Source organism: Diaporthe citri (genome assembly GCF_014595645.1).
Source record: "Diaporthe citri strain NFHF-8-4 chromosome Unknown scaffold_4, whole genome shotgun sequence".
Classification (NCBI taxonomy): Eukaryota; Fungi; Ascomycota; class Sordariomycetes; order Diaporthales; family Diaporthaceae; genus Diaporthe; species Diaporthe citri.
Window position 1 is genome coordinate 2,897,212 of NW_025064849.1, and position 16,401 is coordinate 2,913,612.

At 57.8% G+C, this 16,401-nt stretch overlaps 6 protein-coding genes across 6 annotated transcripts; 3 read left to right on the top strand and 3 right to left on the bottom strand.

The window, feature by feature from the left end:
* Positions 1 to 1,270: 1,270 nt before the first annotated feature.
* Positions 1,271 to 3,040, top strand: INS49_009958 (uncharacterized protein; the record flags this gene model as incomplete). The annotated part of the gene is made up of 3 exons (XM_043170685.1): positions 1,271 to 2,241; positions 2,304 to 2,699; positions 2,767 to 3,040. 3 exons carry the CDS (start codon positions 1,271 to 1,273, stop codon positions 3,038 to 3,040), a joined length of 1,641 nt encoding a protein of 546 aa, XP_043025250.1.
* A 302-nt stretch (positions 3,041 to 3,342) lies between these two features.
* INS49_009959 (uncharacterized protein) lies at positions 3,343 to 5,160 on the bottom strand (the record flags this gene model as incomplete). The annotated part of the gene is made up of 2 exons (XM_043170686.1): positions 3,343 to 4,739; positions 4,863 to 5,160. The coding sequence occupies 2 exons, from the start codon at positions 5,158 to 5,160 to the stop codon at positions 3,343 to 3,345; spliced, it is 1,695 nt and encodes a 564-aa protein (XP_043025251.1).
* Positions 5,161 to 6,094: 934 nt separating this feature from the next.
* Positions 6,095 to 8,634, bottom strand: INS49_009960 (uncharacterized protein; the record flags this gene model as incomplete). The annotated part of the gene is made up of 3 exons (XM_043170687.1): positions 6,095 to 8,081; positions 8,153 to 8,272; positions 8,333 to 8,634. 3 exons carry the CDS (start codon positions 8,632 to 8,634, stop codon positions 6,095 to 6,097), a joined length of 2,409 nt encoding a protein of 802 aa, XP_043025252.1.
* A 1,132-nt stretch (positions 8,635 to 9,766) lies between these two features.
* Positions 9,767 to 11,083, top strand: INS49_009961 (uncharacterized protein; the record flags this gene model as incomplete). The annotated part of the gene is made up of 1 exon (XM_043170688.1): positions 9,767 to 11,083. One exon carries the CDS (start codon positions 9,767 to 9,769, stop codon positions 11,081 to 11,083), a length of 1,317 nt encoding a protein of 438 aa, XP_043025253.1.
* A 336-nt stretch (positions 11,084 to 11,419) lies between these two features.
* On the bottom strand, positions 11,420 to 14,737 carry INS49_009962 (uncharacterized protein; the record flags this gene model as incomplete). Its single annotated transcript, XM_043170689.1, has 2 exons — positions 11,420 to 13,756; positions 13,823 to 14,737. 2 exons carry the CDS (start codon positions 14,735 to 14,737, stop codon positions 11,420 to 11,422), a joined length of 3,252 nt encoding a protein of 1,083 aa, XP_043025254.1.
* A 724-nt stretch (positions 14,738 to 15,461) lies between these two features.
* INS49_009963 (uncharacterized protein) lies at positions 15,462 to 16,213 on the top strand (the record flags this gene model as incomplete). The annotated part of the gene is made up of 2 exons (XM_043170690.1): positions 15,462 to 15,685; positions 15,748 to 16,213. The coding sequence occupies 2 exons, from the start codon at positions 15,462 to 15,464 to the stop codon at positions 16,211 to 16,213; spliced, it is 690 nt and encodes a 229-aa protein (XP_043025255.1).
* Positions 16,214 to 16,401: the final 188 nt, after the last annotated feature.

Sequence of the window (16,401 nt, forward strand, 5' to 3'; positions counted from 1 at the left end):
GGGCGCGGCTCGTCGGTCTCGACTTAGGAAATGTGCCGACGGGATTGGTGAGCCCCACCCGGCGGCCAACATCTGCCCTCGCGTGCCCTCGGAGTTTGGCCGACAGTTGCAGGTCGCCTCCCAGGATCTTCCTGCGCGGTTGGGTTCGAATGTTCTCATCCCCCCCCCCCCACAGAATCTAGATGGGAGCCCTTGAGAGTCTGGAGTTCCTCCACCCGGGCGCAACATGCCCCGGGCACAGCGCAGACGGCTGGGCCAACCATGTGCCAGGCGTGATTGCGAAAATGGAGACGGTCCCGGCTGGATGGTGTGGGGAGACAAGCATTGCTTGGCTGCTTGGCCCCGCCGTGCCAAGGTCGCAGACAGCCTCGGGCCCTTTTGGGCGCTTGGAGCCCGCAGAGCCCCTGGCAGGTGGCAGGTGGCAGCCCTTTGGACAGGCAATCCCTATTGTGGGGAGGCGAGACCTGGGGAACTGTTGGTGAGCCCTCGAGGGATTGTCGGCTGGACCTGACTGCTCTGGGGTGGATTCCGCTGACATGTAGCTTGCCTGACCCTGGCTGGCCCCGGCTTGTTGGAAAAATGACGCGGGCATTGCAAGCATTGCAAGCATTGCAAGCATTGCAAGCATTGCAAGCATTGCAACCGAGCTCGGCGGTATTCCTATCCTGCAGCCAACACTAGATAATCACGTATTTACTTGATGAAGCTATCTGTGTACCTATGTACCTGTCTGTATCATGTACAGTACGTACCTGCCTCCCGACGAAGACAGGGCATATTCCCACGATCCACACATGTAGTAGTAGTGTGTACAGTAGCAGCACTCACACGGCAGGGTCCAACAGATCCGATCTCGTGTCATTTGTAGGTGTTTATATAGAGTAGTTCCATCTGCTCCTTCCTCTCGAAAAAGGCCCCCCCCCCCTTCCCTCGGTTATGCCTGGTTTCGCTCCTCGACGCCTCTCCAGTCATCGGCCTCGAAACAAACAACAAAAAGGTTGCTCTTTCCCTTGACTGTCGCAAGGAGCACCACGACTTCAGCCATCTCATCCTCAACCAAACCGGAAGCTTCTACGCTGCGCTTTCGTCTGGTGGGCTGATTGTTTGTTTGTATCCATCTGGCTTTTTTCATCCCTCTTCAGGCCACGCCACAGTTTAAGCATTACGAAGTTTGCAACACCAAGAGAACACACGAGAGCAACAAGTATACCCGCCAATTACCGAAACAAACTACACACAAAACATAAAAAAAAAAAAAAAAAAAGACAACATGGTTCTCGAAAAAGACACAGAGCAGGCCACGAGCCCCGAGACTGCCACGCCCCCTGCGGATGTGGCCAGCTCAGACGGCAGCGCCACCACCGGGCGGCCCGTCAAGTTCATGGGCGCCATGGGCCACAAGCTCACGGTGATGCAGACACTCTTCATCGTGATGCCGTCCTTCATCTGCTTCGGATACAACCAGGCTGGCTTGGGTGGGCTGATCACCATGGAGGACTGGGCCAAGACGTTCCCTCAGATCGACACCATCAACGTCACGGGCAGCGAGAAGAGCGCCCACTCGACGCTTCAGGGCTTCGTCGTCGCAACCTTTGTCATTGGCGCCATGATCGGCGCCCTGTCCTGCTCCTGGTCGGGCGACAAGTTCGGCCGCCGAAATGTTATCTTCGTCGCCGGTGTTGCCTCGCTCATCGGCATCATCCTGGAGGCGACCGCCTTCTCCCTCGCACAGCTCATCGTCGGCCGTATCCTGGTGGGCTTCGGCGTCGGCCAGCTCAGCTCCATCGTCCCCGTCTGGCAGAGTGAGACCGCGGGAGCCAGCAACCGTGGCCGTCACGTCGTCATCGACGGGCTCTTCATCTGCATGGGTTACACTCTCGAGTCGTGGATCAACCTTGGCTTCTTTGAGTTCAAGACCGGCCCCGTCACCTGGCGCCCACCGATCGCCATCGCTGTTGTCTTCTCGGCAGTCATCATTGCTTGCATCTACCTCCTGCCCGAGTCGCCGCGATGGCTCGTGATGAAGAACAGGACCGAGGAGGCCCGCCGTGTCATTGCTGCCTTCAGGGCCAAGCCACTGGATGCCATTGAGGTCCAGACCGAGCTCCAGGGGATCGAATACTCGCTCGAGGAGAAGACCGGACACAAGGTTAAGTTGACCGACATGCTCTCTATGGGAGAGGACAAGCTTCTTTACCGGTTCGGTCTTTGCATGCTGCTGCAATTCTACCAGCAGATGTCGTAAGTATTCCTCGTTTCCAAGACATATAATGTGACACCATGCTGACTTTGACACCTCCCAGGGGTACCAACCTCATCTCTGTGTACGCAACCATCATCTTCCAGTCCAACCTGGGAATGTCCTCGGAGAACGCCCGCGCCCTTACTGGAGGCGCGCTGACCTGGAAGTTCCTGTCGTCCTTCATCGCCTTCTTCACCATCGACCGCCTCGGGCGCCGTGCCGTCTTCATGATCTCTGGAGCGGGCATGTGCGCCTGCATGATTGCCCTGGCCATCACCACGTCCATGGGCTCCGAGAACCAGCCGGCCCAGATCGCCGCCGGTGTCTTCATCTATCTCTTCAACACATTCGTGCCCATCGGCTTCCTCGGCGCCAACTTCCTGTACTGTACCGAGGTTGCGCCCATCCGCCTGCGCATGGCCATGTCTTCCATCTCCACGGCGAACCACTGGCTCTGGTGAGTGCAAAGTCTCCAATCTGCTTTTGTAAACACAGAAACAAAAGAATCCTAACAAATGACATAGGAACTTTGTCATCGTCATGATAACCCCAGTCGCGATTGACACCATCGGGTGGCAGTACTATATCGTTTTTGCCGTCATCGGCTTCTGCATCCCCGTCACCGTGTACTTCTTCTACCCCGAGACGATGGGCCGCAACCTCGAGGAGATCGACATGATGTTCAAGGACTCGCCCTCCATCTGGGCCACCGTCAAGTTCGCAAAGACCAGGCCCATCGGCATGCCGACAGAGTTCGTCCAGGACAAGTCGAAGCACGCTACGGACCATGTCGAATAGACAAGACCTTGCTTGTGCATTGTGGCGTTTTACTTTTTGGGTTGTTTTTTTTTTTTCACATAGAGAGCACACACACGAATGAATGTGGAAAAATTGCATGCGCAGGATAAACAAGTTGGGCCTTTATAAACCAATCTGAGATACCTGACAGGCAGTATGATACACACGATCGGCACGGGCCCACGGGTCAGTCGATGTCCCATAGACAAAAAAGGAATATTTAGAAAGACTACCTTCTTGCCAGACGGTGAAATATCAACGCTTAATCATCCATAACACCATGAACAGACCAAAACACCCCCCTATCCTCGTGACACCCGCGGATTTGCCTCCCACCCCATGCCCGAAATGGCCGACGTCCGAGGATACGGCATCCCGCTCCCCGTGGAGCTCAGCGGGCTCACTTCCTCATTGACGCTCAGCCCGCGGCTCACCCTGGCCACATCCCGCCGCGGAGGCCGTTCTAACCGTCGCCCCTGTCCCAGTCCCTGGCCCTGGTCCTCCGGATCTCGCGCCGGGGCCGGCGTCCACTGCGGCCGGTGGACCTGGACCACGGGGACCTGGTGCGCGTGCCCGCGGTCCTCGTACGGGCTGCCGAGGTCCTCGTAGCCCGGCGCTGGCACCGGCGATGAGACTGGCACTCCGTGGCCTCCAGGGTAGTAATACCCCTGGTTTCCGTGTGAGCGGCCGACAAAGTCCACTTGGCTGTCATCGTACGATGACCATCCACCACCCCAGGCCGCAGTCCGGGTCCCAGCCCACGCGCCAGCGTTCACGCCCGCGCCCCAGTCCGACCTGGACCGGTAGGTCTGCTGCTGGGCGCCTCTCCTGGGGGCGGGATGATGGTCTCTATGATCGGCGGCGGCAGGGGCGAAATCGGCCGCGCTCACGGGGGCCGTCTCCGGGGCGTTGAAGTCAAAGGGCGGCGCCCGCGCGTACCGGAGGCGCCGCTGGCGCCGGTAGACGCACGCCGTGAGGAGCGCGACGGCGAGCACGACGAGCGGGATGGCCAGGCCCAGGCCGAGCTTGGTGGCCAGGGAGGACGTTGCGGCCTCGGGGGAGGGGGACGCGTCTGATGATGCCCCGTCTGGGAAGATGGGAACGACTGTGGGCACTGAGGGTGATATGCTGGCCGATGTTGAGGATGAGGGTGATGATGAGGAAGAGCGGATAAGGGAGGATGCTATGATCGATATGGTTGTTGTCATTGGTGTTTCTGTGGATGGTATGCTTGGACTGGTGATAGTGCCGGGCTGTGAGGTTGTCGCCGACTTCGAGAGCTCCTCCGTGCCGCCCGTAGTCTTCTCCGACCAGTCTCCACTCCATGTCGGCGGCGTCAACGGGGTGGTCAACGGGACCGACTCCACGGATGAGCTAGTCCTCACCCACGAACTATAATGGCCCGTGAACATGTCAGAAGAACCTGCCTCAGTCGATATGACACCCTGAGAAACCGTCTTCGAAGCGTGATGGAGCCGGGCTTGCTTAGGTCTGACCGGATACGAAGTCGTTTTTGAGAAACGGGCTGCCCGCCTGCCGAGAATCATCTGGGTCTCTTCTGCCTCCCCCAGGGTTACCTCGGCGACGTTACTCGAGCAGATGCAGCTTCCCGGCGCGTTACCGCCTGCGCAACAATCCCGCTCCCCTCCGCCGTCACCGACTGGATGACAGCCTGCTCCCCCTGTCGCATCTTCCGAGTCTGGTGACACTTCACGTTAGAAACGACACTTGCTTCGACTCGTCTCCTCCACACCGGGCACGGCGACGCAAAGGCGACACCGGTGGAAGGGGAATACAGCAAGGGGTGGGCAGGTGGTCTTACCCAAGCAGTTGCCGCCGCAGGAATTCCCGTTCCACCGCGGCTCTGTGCAGGCGCCCCTTGAAACTGTGCCTGGAGCCGAATCCGGCTGCCCGAGGGACGACGGGGTCGTCAAGACGCACAAGGCGTTGCCCGAACAGGTGTACCCTGACGGACAGCAAGATGACACGGGCGATTTCACGTCGCATGTGTGATAGCCCTCAGCCTGGTCGCCATTCGCGAAGTAGCAGGGCGCACTCGCCTCGTCGACGACATCCAGAGCAGTCGGGGTGGCCAGGAGGGTGTGAGGTGAAAACTTCATGCCAGAGTAGGCAACCGACCGACCATCTGAGGCCGGTCCAAAAACAAGCAGGTAGATGAGGCCAGGCGCTTGTCCGGAAGAGAGTCGAATGCCAGCTGAATTGGATCCATGACCGCGACCACGGCGTCTCCGAGGATGTGTCCCAAGAGTGGCAAATGCATTCCATATAAATCAGATCTGATTATTAGCCCACTAGGCCACACGCACAAGAAACCCATTTTACACATTATCCAAAGCCAAAAGTGCACGATAAGGGGTCACGGTTGATGTTCTCGACAGGCTGCAGACCAGTCCCGCCGGCCCGCATCCGGCCTCCTCCTCGACCGCGTGCATGGCGCCCCGATTTCCCCATTCCGCGGGTGCGACGTTCGAACCCGGCCGTGCGGCCGGGGCCACGGGCCGGTGTGGGGGATTTCGAGCACTGATGCCTTGGGAGAGAACAACTCGTGCCTGCGCGTGTTACAGCACGCGTTACATTGAGGAATCCGGGCGCCGTGCAGAGGGGGGCTTTTCGCTGGTCCCGGCCATGGCGCACTGTGAGGATTCCGAGAGGCAGCCGTGGAGTCGGTTCTTGTTGACGTATAGATTTGGTCCCTCAAGACCATTCTCCCATGCAATCGACGGAGGATTTCATTCCCTTGGATGATGCAACAGAATGCCAAGTCCCAAGCCTCGCAGGTGAATTCGGTCACATGCATACATACCCAAGCCCCAAAGGTAGCAGACAAAACGATCACAATGACCTTACCCAAGTTGCCCATATCGATGAATTGCCCTTCCCACCCTCGCCGGAAATGCAAGACACATGCCGCGCAATGCACCCAAAGCGCCAGCCAGAAATCCAAACCACCTTCCCAAGTACCCGAACACGCAACTCGATGATCGCAAATGACGTTCTCAACCCTGGTATTATAAGTTCCCACAAAACCGAGCATCACAGCCCATGGGGCCATCGTCGCCCGTCGAAAGCCTTCTCCCTGGCAGCATCCCTGGCAGCCCTCAACTCCCCCGCCAACTTCTGCTCCAGCTTCTCCAAGATCCACTCGGCCTCCTCCTGGCTCCCCATAAGTGGGCTTCGGCTGCCAACCCAACTCCACTGCAACTTCTCGGGCTCATCTCTTGCGCCGCCCTCGGCTCCCTGGCCCTGGTCCTTGCCCTTCCTCTTGCTCCTCGGAACTGCCTTCTTGTGCGTGTCCGCGCTGCTCTCGTCCTCGCCGATGAGCTTCAGGTACCAGGCCCACTCGTGGAAGTCGTACTTGCGTGGGGGCTTGGACTTGAGGTGCTGCGTCACTCGGCTGATTTCGTCAATCAGCAGCAGGTGGTAGTCGTGGGGGTCCATAGGTACGTCTCGGGGGATCTCGGCTGATGTCCGCGGCATGGACACTGCGCGGCTCATCTTGAGGGTTTGTGACCTGATGTCATTCTGATCCCTCTTGCTGTTCAAATTCACAGAGCGCTCTAAGCCGGAGCTGCCGTTCTTGGACGACGATGGACGGCCTGGCGGCTCCTTGAAGCTTAGGTGGCCCTTGCTGGTGGGAGCAGGGACTGGTGTCGTGGATGCACGGCGCATGTCGTACTTGGGTTGATCCGTGTCCTCAGTGGGGGAGCCACCCGCCGTAAGCGGGCCTTGCTTTTCACCCGTGTCTCTACCTTCTTTGCCGTCGGAAAGTGTCTGTGTTCCATCATCACTGACCGGATCTTTCCGTGTGCCGGTGTCAGTGACGTTCTCGGCTCGCCTGTCTAACGACCGCGTAGACTTGTCGCTGGTGCCTTCTTCCTCATCAGTCTCACCGTCATGCTCTTCTGCGAAGCCGAGACCTCCCGGTGGGCTTTCCTCAACATCGCTGTCGTCACCAAAGACTTGACCCAAGGATAATGGCCCTATCATCTCCTTCAAGGCCTTTTTGAACCCTTTCTCGTCTGGTAGAATTGTAACGGTTCCCAGCTTGTCTGTTGCCTCCCGAACGAATTTGACAACGGTGTCGCCCGCGTTGGAAATGAGCACGGTCATGGTAGGCAATGCTAGCAAGGACCAGATGACAAAGAACGACTTCCCGGCGGGCGAGATTGGAGTGACATCACCATATCCAATGGTGGTCAGACTGACGAATGCAAAGTAGAAACCGTCAAAGTAGGTCCACCCTTGGTATCGAAGCTCAGATTGCTGGAAGATTGCAGCACCGACGAGCCAGAGTAGGAGCCATACGGTTGTCGAGATCCCCATGGCCATCCATCGCCTTCGGTGCTCTGCTCGCATCTGTATCTTCCTCATCAGTTCAAACTCTCTCTTCCGGCGCTGGTACTCGGAAAGGCTGGTGGTGCTCCTCTCCGGGTCGTCGTCGTCTCCTTCTTCTGTGACGGGGATGAGTATATCATCTTTGCCACGTCGCACCATCCGCCTTAGTGTTCTTTTGCGCTTCTTCTCCATTAATCTTGCGCTCAATTGGCGCTGGCCACGCTCTAGCACAAGGGACCGGATGGAGCCGACGACCAGACCGAGGCTGATGACGCCAATTAGGGCATAGGGAAAGAGAAGAGCGCGGCCGAGGGGAGTTGCTGCTGAAAAGTCACCAAATCCGACAGTAAAGAGTGTAACGTCGGCCCAATATACAGCATCTAGATACGGCCAGCCTTCGATCGTGGAGAAGACAAGGGCGCCGACGAGGAGGTACATGAGAAACATGATTGTTTGTAGCATAAGTGTGCGCTGGCTATTCGTCAACTGAAAGTCTTTGGAGTAATGGCCCTTCATCGCTCCCCAAAAGGTCACCACCATGAGCGAGGAGCAGACGAAGTAGAGGCAGGCAGCATAGATGCCATAGTAAAAAGCCTGCGACCAGATGTATATATCTTCAGGCTGTTCTACAAGTGGACCAGCGGCTGTTGCGTTGAGTGCCACAAGACAGATGGAGGATATATACCTAGGTCATGTTAGGGGCTTGATGCGTGCTTGGGGCAAAGACACAAAAGTTTCCATGATGGCAGCTCTTACCAGGTGACTATAGTAATTGGCTGTGCTACTGAGAACCTTATCTTCCTGGCCATATTGAGTAGAAGAACCAGATTCGCTATGACGGCCATGGCCACTTGAATCGCATTTATGACGGTGAGCCTTGAGAGGGATATCAGCATCCTCGTACCTAAACGCGACAGAGTGGGTGGGACAACGCACCAGATGGGATCTGTGACAAACTGAGCCTTGTCGAGGTCAGACCCCGGAGGAAACTTCTGCCTCCAGGGTCGGACCAGCGCGCATATGCTGAAGGCATTGGCGACAGGCCCGAGTGTCCCAGCGATGAGTGGAAAAGCGGAGCTGGCGAACCACCACCGGCTGGGATCGAGATGAGCCTCATCGTTGTGGATTGGATCCCCTCCGGACGCTTGCTGCGGCTTGTCCTGCTTTGTTGCCTGTGACTCCTGGCTGTCGAAGGCCTCGACGTGGTCCTCGACCCGGTCACCACTATCGGCCATCATCTTGGCCCCGGGTGTGGCTGTGCGAGCCAGACGCCTTGTCGATCCGTCACGAGGTGGATGTTCTGGTGTGGAGCAAAGGCCTTGTCACCGAGACGACAAGCGACGGCATCACTGTTGGGCGTGCCACACTGGAGGATTCGGCGGGTTGACGGCGAGGGACTGAAAGGGGCGACAGTGTTGGAGGGCCTTAGTCAGTTCCTCTTGGCAGGTTGACGATTTCGAACCTTATTTATGGCAGTGATCCCTGGTTGCATTCTGCAGTGAGCTGTGCGAATGTCACCCGAGAACACAGGAGCAGGAGGTGTGGGAGAGCTGGGTTGAGAAAGTCATTGTCCTTGGGACATGAAGCCCACATGCAGATACGATGGCGCTTCCAGGAAATTGGTAGTCCAGTGACCGAGAAACGGCCCTTATCTTTGTAGCGCAGGAAATGACGTCGATAGCCGGTTCATGCGGAATGGGGAAGCACAACCACCAGCACGTAGTTTAGCTGTTGTTGTTTGGGGTATTTCAGGTGGAGGGCGTTAGCAGTTCGCCATCGCGAAGCACAGGGGGCCCTTGCCCAGCCCCGAGATGCAGGTCAGCTCCTTGACAGCCCAGTGGACTAGCCCTGTCTGGGCCACACAGCTGCAGTGGACCCTCACCAAGATCGTCACCCCACAAAGCTTGTCTTGTCTCTCGGTCGCATCTCGCAGCCTTCAGAGACAACCCTCTCCAGGCCCACGTTTGACTGCATTGCCCCAGCCCGAGCCCGATGTTCCGGACGGCAGCCTCGCAGTCTCGCCGAATTGTCAGCGTATCATAACAAGCCTTGTCGCGCGCTCAAGGCAACACAACATAGACAGCCTCGACGTCAAGAAGGCTCGTCCTGGCTGAAGACGATGCCAGTATGGCCTCCGTCGCCGACGTGTCTCATCAGGTCCTCTCTCAAGGCCGTACGGCTGAACGGATTGAGGTGCCTCAGTAGCACAGCTAGACTTAGGACACCTCACACCGACCACTTCCGGGTCCCTTGCGCCTCGGCTGGCCATGTCATCGTCAGGTCTGCCAGCTTGTTTCTCTCTTTCTTCTCCTCGTGCCTGTCCTCTTCTCGCTCGTCCAACGCTGACATGGTCTCAGCCTCCACAATGTCATGAAACATCCAGTCTCATCCCCTCTGATCATCAACTTGCCGCCTTTTCCGGTCCAAGACATCGACCATGTAGACAGCTACCTGCCCGGCTTCCTACACCGCTTCCCAAGTGCTACTATCCACTACCGGTGGACGAACTCGCAAGAGGACTCCACGCCTCATGTCGAAGCCAACGAGCCCGCCACCGAAGCCGAGTCGGCTGAGCTCTTGTCCAGGTTGACCCCTCTCCACTGGCCTACGCCCATCCATGATACCCTGTTTGCATACGAGTTCCTCATTGAACATTTGTCCCCGCCCCCCGACGAAACCACCGGAAGCAGGTTGCAGCGCCGGCCTGTATATGTCTACGGCTCATATTTAGGTGCCAGCCTGGCTTCCTCGCTGGCCCTGACCGAGTCTCACACACACCAGCCCATGGCTATACGAGGCCTGTTGGCGTTCAATGGAATCTTCAACTGGACTACCCTTCTCCCGGACCACCCCAACAACAAGCTCATGCTGGACGAGCTGCTCGACATAGACAATTTGGATGGGAATGATACAGACATCCGCTTCATGAAAGACCTCATGCCATCACACTTCGACCAGCCCGTCAACCTCTTCGACCCCTTCGCCAGCCCTGTGCTCTTTTTCCACACGGCAGGCATGCTGGTCCCCACGAGCTTCACAGAGCGTTCATCGCCAAACATGCCCCAAGGGTTCATTGACGCCGTGGACCAGCTCTCCGGACTGACCAGCACATCGAGCGCCGAAGACCCGTACGACCAGGCCTACGTCTACTCCGACCCCGAAGACCCGCCGCCGCCGACACCCTACGAGGACATAGAAACAGACCTAGGAATAGACACGGGGACAGAGGACACAAACACAGACACCAGCTCCTCGGCCGACAGCAGCCTCGCGCCCGACCCCAAGCCCCCGCGCAGGGGCTACGTGGCCTTCCCCCCGCGCGCATCCTCCCTGAAAATACCAGACACCCTCCTCATGCACACCACGCCCCCGCCGGGCCCGACGGTCCCGGGCTCCGTCCAGGGTCAGCGGCGGCGCCTGGCGCTGTGGAAGCGGCTCAAGGGCGCCGAGAACAACTTCGGGGCCCAGGCGCTGGGGCTGGCCGGCCTCATGCGCCGCAGCGTCAACCTGTACGAGCTGCGCGAGCGCGCAAAGTGGGACGTCGAGTTCGCCGGCTGGGACACCGAGGCTCTGAGGAGGGTGCAGGTCCACGACGTTGGGGCTGGTGAGAAGGCAGCAGGCGGGTTCGGCCTGGGCGGGCAGGGCGAGGAGATCGCGGCGCGCTGGTTGGGGAGTAGGTTGGGCTGATCCGGGGAGCACATGCGTCGAGATTCCATCACGACGATAGATACTTTCCTTGAGAAGTTAAGCTAGCAGCATGAGCTAATACCTTGTTATGAGGTTAACAGCCTGACCGAAAGCTGAACCCATCCAACTCGTCTGCTCGTCGCACATTGTCGGCTTTTCTGCCACTAAATGAAGAGCATTTATCAAATTCATTTACTCGGCCACATTGCACAACAATCGTAAATTCTAAGCTCAGCGACTTTCTGGGGGTATCGAATGTATATAATTGAAACATCTGTCTGAAGCTGGCTTTCCCCGACAGGGCATCGCAGCAACCACCAAAACCATCCCGTATGATCACTCGATCAGAGATCCATCTTCGTCCATATACATCTCCTCCGTGACATCGCTAGGGGCATCGTCCAGATCAGTGTCCTCGCCGCTACCTTGTTGGCGCCGTTCCGCCGCATCACGCACGTCAGCCGGGCCATCGTGCTTTTGCGCTGTCGCCGCCTCAGCGCTGGCGGTGTCAAGAACAGCTCCATGATCCTCATCTACCTCAGAGCCGCCCGGTCCGGCGTCTTGTTGCACAGCCTCGACGACAGCCTCGCTAGCAGCTGTCACGGCCTCAGTTTCCTCCGTCGGCGGAGGAGGACCCGGCACAGCTGGGTCGATCTCGAAGCCGCCTGGTTCGGCGGCCGGTGATCTTGGGGGTGTGTTGGTGTCGCCGGGCTGTGTTTCCTCCGCTGGTGTCTCCGTGTTCTGCTCGTGTTCCCCATCCTCGTCATCGCTTTCCAGCACGCGTCTCCTTACACGTTGCCTGCGGGGGACATTCCCGTTGTCCTCAGACATCTGCACTGAATAATGTCCGGGACCAGTATCTGTGGCCCTGCCTTTACCCTTGACGTCGACGCTGGAGCCATCAGGCTCGAACCCGCCGGGCTCAAACCCACTTGACTCGAAACCTCCTGGTTCAAATCCACCTGGTTCAAATCCACCTGGCTCAAAGCCACCCGGCTCAAAGCCGCCTGCCTCGAAACTACCGGGCTCAAAGCCACCTGCCTGCTGGTAATCAGGTTCAAATCCCCCAGCATATTGATCCGAATCGTCATCGCCCATCTCCTCATCCACAGGGAAGTCTTCCAAGGGAATGGACTCATCAAATACATCCTCGTCCCCGAAGACGCTCTTCCGGATCCGCAGCCCCCTCAGCAGCCTCTTCCATGTCGCCAGGGCCCTTCGGCTCCTCTTCTCCTCCTCCAGCATCACCTCAAGGTCCTCGAACCCATCAATGACAGCTCTCACGCCCTCCTCCGCCTCGGCAGGTACGACGACACCGTTGTACACAGCCGTGCCCTTCCGGCCCCTCCAGTCAAACCCCATCAGCGCGGGCGCGTAGTCCACGCCCAGGATGTGGGCAGCGTGTCCCGCGCGTGGATGGGAGACATGCGCGCCGCCGGCAGGCACCATGCTAGGCACGTAGAGATCGAGGTTCCCGAACTTGTTCTTTGGGATGCGGCCGGCGACCACGGGCGGCGGGACGTAGAGCGACGTCTGGTCAAAGGTGAAGATCGGTATGCCCTTGGACGGGCTGGGCCCGAGGACAGGGTCGTCGCTGCTGCTGTCGTCCTGATCGTCATCAACTGCCCTCCTGCCCCCTCTCTGGGGCCTTTTCCGCCTTGGCAGGACCTTGACCGGTTCCTCCCCAGGCTTGATCTCCCTGCCCAGGCGGTACCATTTGTCAACGCTCTTCGCGGCGCGTACATCCCGCCGCCGGTAGATCTTTTCCAGGGGGCCTTTGCTGCCCGCTCCGACCGTACCGACGACCGGTGCGTCTGGCGCGAGGACTTCGTGCCGCCGCATGTGCCGTTCGAGCGCATACACGGGATGGTTCTTGAAGTCCGCCACGTTACGCGGCATCGGCTCCCTTGCCTCCATGCCGCTGAGCTCGTTGTTCTCGATCTGATCTAGATCGCTTCGAGCTCCGGGCTGCTTGTAGCGGCGCATGACTTTGCGCCACCACTTCTTCCCATCGTCTTCGGGAACCAACGGTCCATCGACACGCAAGCGTCTTGTTTTGGCATTGTATGCCTTGGCGTATCGTCGCGTCACGTCTTTTCCGGAACCGTCCTCTTCAAAGGCAACAACGTAGCTAAGGCAGTTTCCACGGTCCGCGGCGGGTGGTTCAAGTTTGTTAGCGCGAAACATGGTGTATGTTACGAGGGCATCCACGGGCTGCCATTTTTGATGGGCTGCGTCAAGTACCTCGACCCAGTACACCGGATATTCAGATTCACGGAGGGTTGCAGGTTGCCTCGGTGGGGTTCGGGGCGGGACAGTCGTTGGGGGTGCGGAAATCTCCGGGACGATATATGCGGCAGCGTTTGGATGGCCAAGACGAGCACGAGGGGACGGAATCGCGGCAGATGGAGTTGGCTCTGTTCGTGTAGCCTCAACCCTGGCCGGGGTTGGTCTGGAAGGTGTTTTGGCCTGGCGAGGTTTTGGCAATGTAGGGCCGCCGGTGACAAAGGACAGAGGCTGCAGCGAGCAGACAAGGCGGGTCTCTACGCCAGCAGCCCTCAGCAGCGCGCAAAACAGTTGAGAGCCGACATCTCTCGAGCCGTTCATGCGTTTGGCAGCCTTGCGGAAGTCGGACTTTTCCAGACAAGTATCTATCTCATCAGGGAGTCCATACTGTGGGTTGGGTCAGCATGCCGACTGGAACGCAAATATCACAGACCGTAGAACAGGCACACACACATTTTCCAGCTGCTTCTCGTCTTCGGCCCATAGAGCCCTTCGCAGGCCGATTTCATTGATTGTAAACCTCTGCTGAAACTTCTCCATAATCATCTGCAGGCCTTTTTTGAGGGACTCGGTCCGGCCAAACTGAGTCAAATGCGGCTCTGGATTGAGCCAGTGTACAATCTTGGCCGTGAGTAGAGGCCGTAGGTTTTCCTGCACCACTGGGTCGTTGCACCAGTGATTTCTCTTCTCGACATGTGCTAGCAGACACAGTATGTGTGCTTTATGTATTTCAACACGTTGTTCCTTCTCTTCCTTGGTAATAGGTTTCCTGCGATCCGCGGCGCGCCTCGAGGGAGCCAGGGCCTCCTTGGCCGCAGTGAGGTTGAGCTCAAGCGTCTTCTCTTGTTGTTCAGGAGCCTGATCATTGTTCGCAAAGACTGCACTGAAGTCTACATCCTCGAACTGGGCGTCCTCTTCGGATTCTTCGTCACTCGACTCGCGATAGGTGGTCTGCACGGTCGGCTTGGGTATATCGACATCCTCAAACTCGATGTCTTCGTCGTCGTCGTCTTCGCTCTTAAGCTCTTCGACAATCGACTTGATATTCGCTCGCCCAGTCGGGGAACCGCCGACCACACGTCGATCGGCCTTGTGATCCTGAGACGTGGGGCTTTCTGGGGCAGTCTGTCGACCGGTGCGCCGCCTTTTCAGAGGCCGCTCGGCGTCTTCTGACGTCATGCGGTTGGGCAGGGCCCCAGACTCGCGCAGCATCTGCCTGTAGACGCCAGGGACGAGGGCGTCGCCGTCGGGCTGGTTCATTGATGATCGAGTACTCCTAGTAGTTCGAGGCGATGCGCGGGCCGCTCTCTGCGCAGCTTCGGCTCGGCGGGCGACGCCCGTGGACGCTGCCCCTCGACGTCTAGCCATCGCGTCGGCGCAGGGCGGTTTCGCAGGCCAGAGCAAAGACTTATCAATAGTGATCAATCAACATGGGAGGCAAGCATGAAAAGGATCAGTATAAGAGCGCTCCATGATTGCGCCAGTAAGCAACGGCTCGCTCCATCACGGCCAAGCAGCGATACCGTGTATCGAGTGGAAGGGACGGGCATACATCATCGGCGCGCTTCGCGTCCGCACGTGGGCACCACTTCGATGACAAATCATGCAGGTACATAGGTACTTCCCAATACACCCCATCTACTCTCGAGTCTCAACACTCATTCCAGCAGAAGGGGACCTCTCCTCGGATTGGGAATGAGACGACGTATTTAGACATGTAGAGCCTACTCAATCGAGCCGGAGTTCAGGGTTTGTCCGTCACATCTAGTGGCAGGTACTCGCTTCGTCCAGTCTCACCAAGACTCGCCCCTCTTCGGCTCAACGTCTCCCCACTCTGACCACACGGTCCTTGCCGATGTGCTCTAGGCAATCGCATAAATAGAGGAGGCAAAGGATATCCAGTCTCACCACCCGAGCAGTCTAACTTCATTTGTGCTTCAGGCAGCAGAGTCTCGACCACATATATCTTGGGATAGTCACGACTCACACGAGATTTCTTAGGCTAAAACAACCTAGCCCGACTCTTCTACGTTCACTCTCTCTCAATACCTCGCTTCTACCGAACCATCCAAGTTCGCTACCACAATTCAACATGGTCGTCACAGAGGCAGGATGCAGTATTGTCAAGCCGGGAATTGATGTCATGGATGACAGCACCCCGGAAGGCCAGATTCTGCTGTCGATATGGAAGGGCGTAACTAGCCAGCCGACTGGCCCATACAGGGTGTTCTGGGGCACCGAAGTTGAAAACCCTGCCAATCTCTGGGGTTTCTTCGACTTTGCCTCGGTGGAAGAGCACGAGAAGTTCGCTGAAGAGTAGGTGCCACAGGGCCCGTGCAGATGCCCTGGAGTGCTCGTCGCTGACCATGGGCACCCAGATTTGGAAAGGACATCGTCAAGGATTTCCCCAAGATCCTCGGCGGTCACCATTTCACAAAGCACCTCAACCTGTCACCCTACCCACACACTGCCCTGAGGGCCCCTGTGACCGAGGTCCTCCTGGTCTGGTTGCCGTCGGACATATCGCAGGAGGCCTATGACGCGGCCGCCAAGCAGCTCCAGCAGTTTGCAGACGTCCTCAGCGAGCATCCTGTCATCCAGGCTGTCAACGTCGGCCGGGGCGTTGAGAATGACTTCCCCGTCCGTGATGGCGAAGAGGGCCATGAGGGAAGCCTCCTGAACTTGATGATCGGATGGCCGAGCATTGATGCTCATATGCAGTTCCGAGAGACTGACACATTTAAGAACAACATACACTTGCTAAGGGGAATGGAGGGTGTCATCAAGATGACCATGTTCCACATCAAGAGCCGTGTCATGGAAAATGAGAATAGAAAGGAGTAGGTCGGCGGGAGTAAGAGAGCTCTATAGAATCGGTCACACTACTCATCTTTTCAGTTTCCACGCGTTAAGGATTCCTCAACTAGAGGACTACTATCACAAAGAGCGACTTCGTGTGAATTAAAGGTCTCCATGACCCAGCACACAGCAATTGTTATGCGCTCAGTACCAAGTGATTACCACCCGTCCGA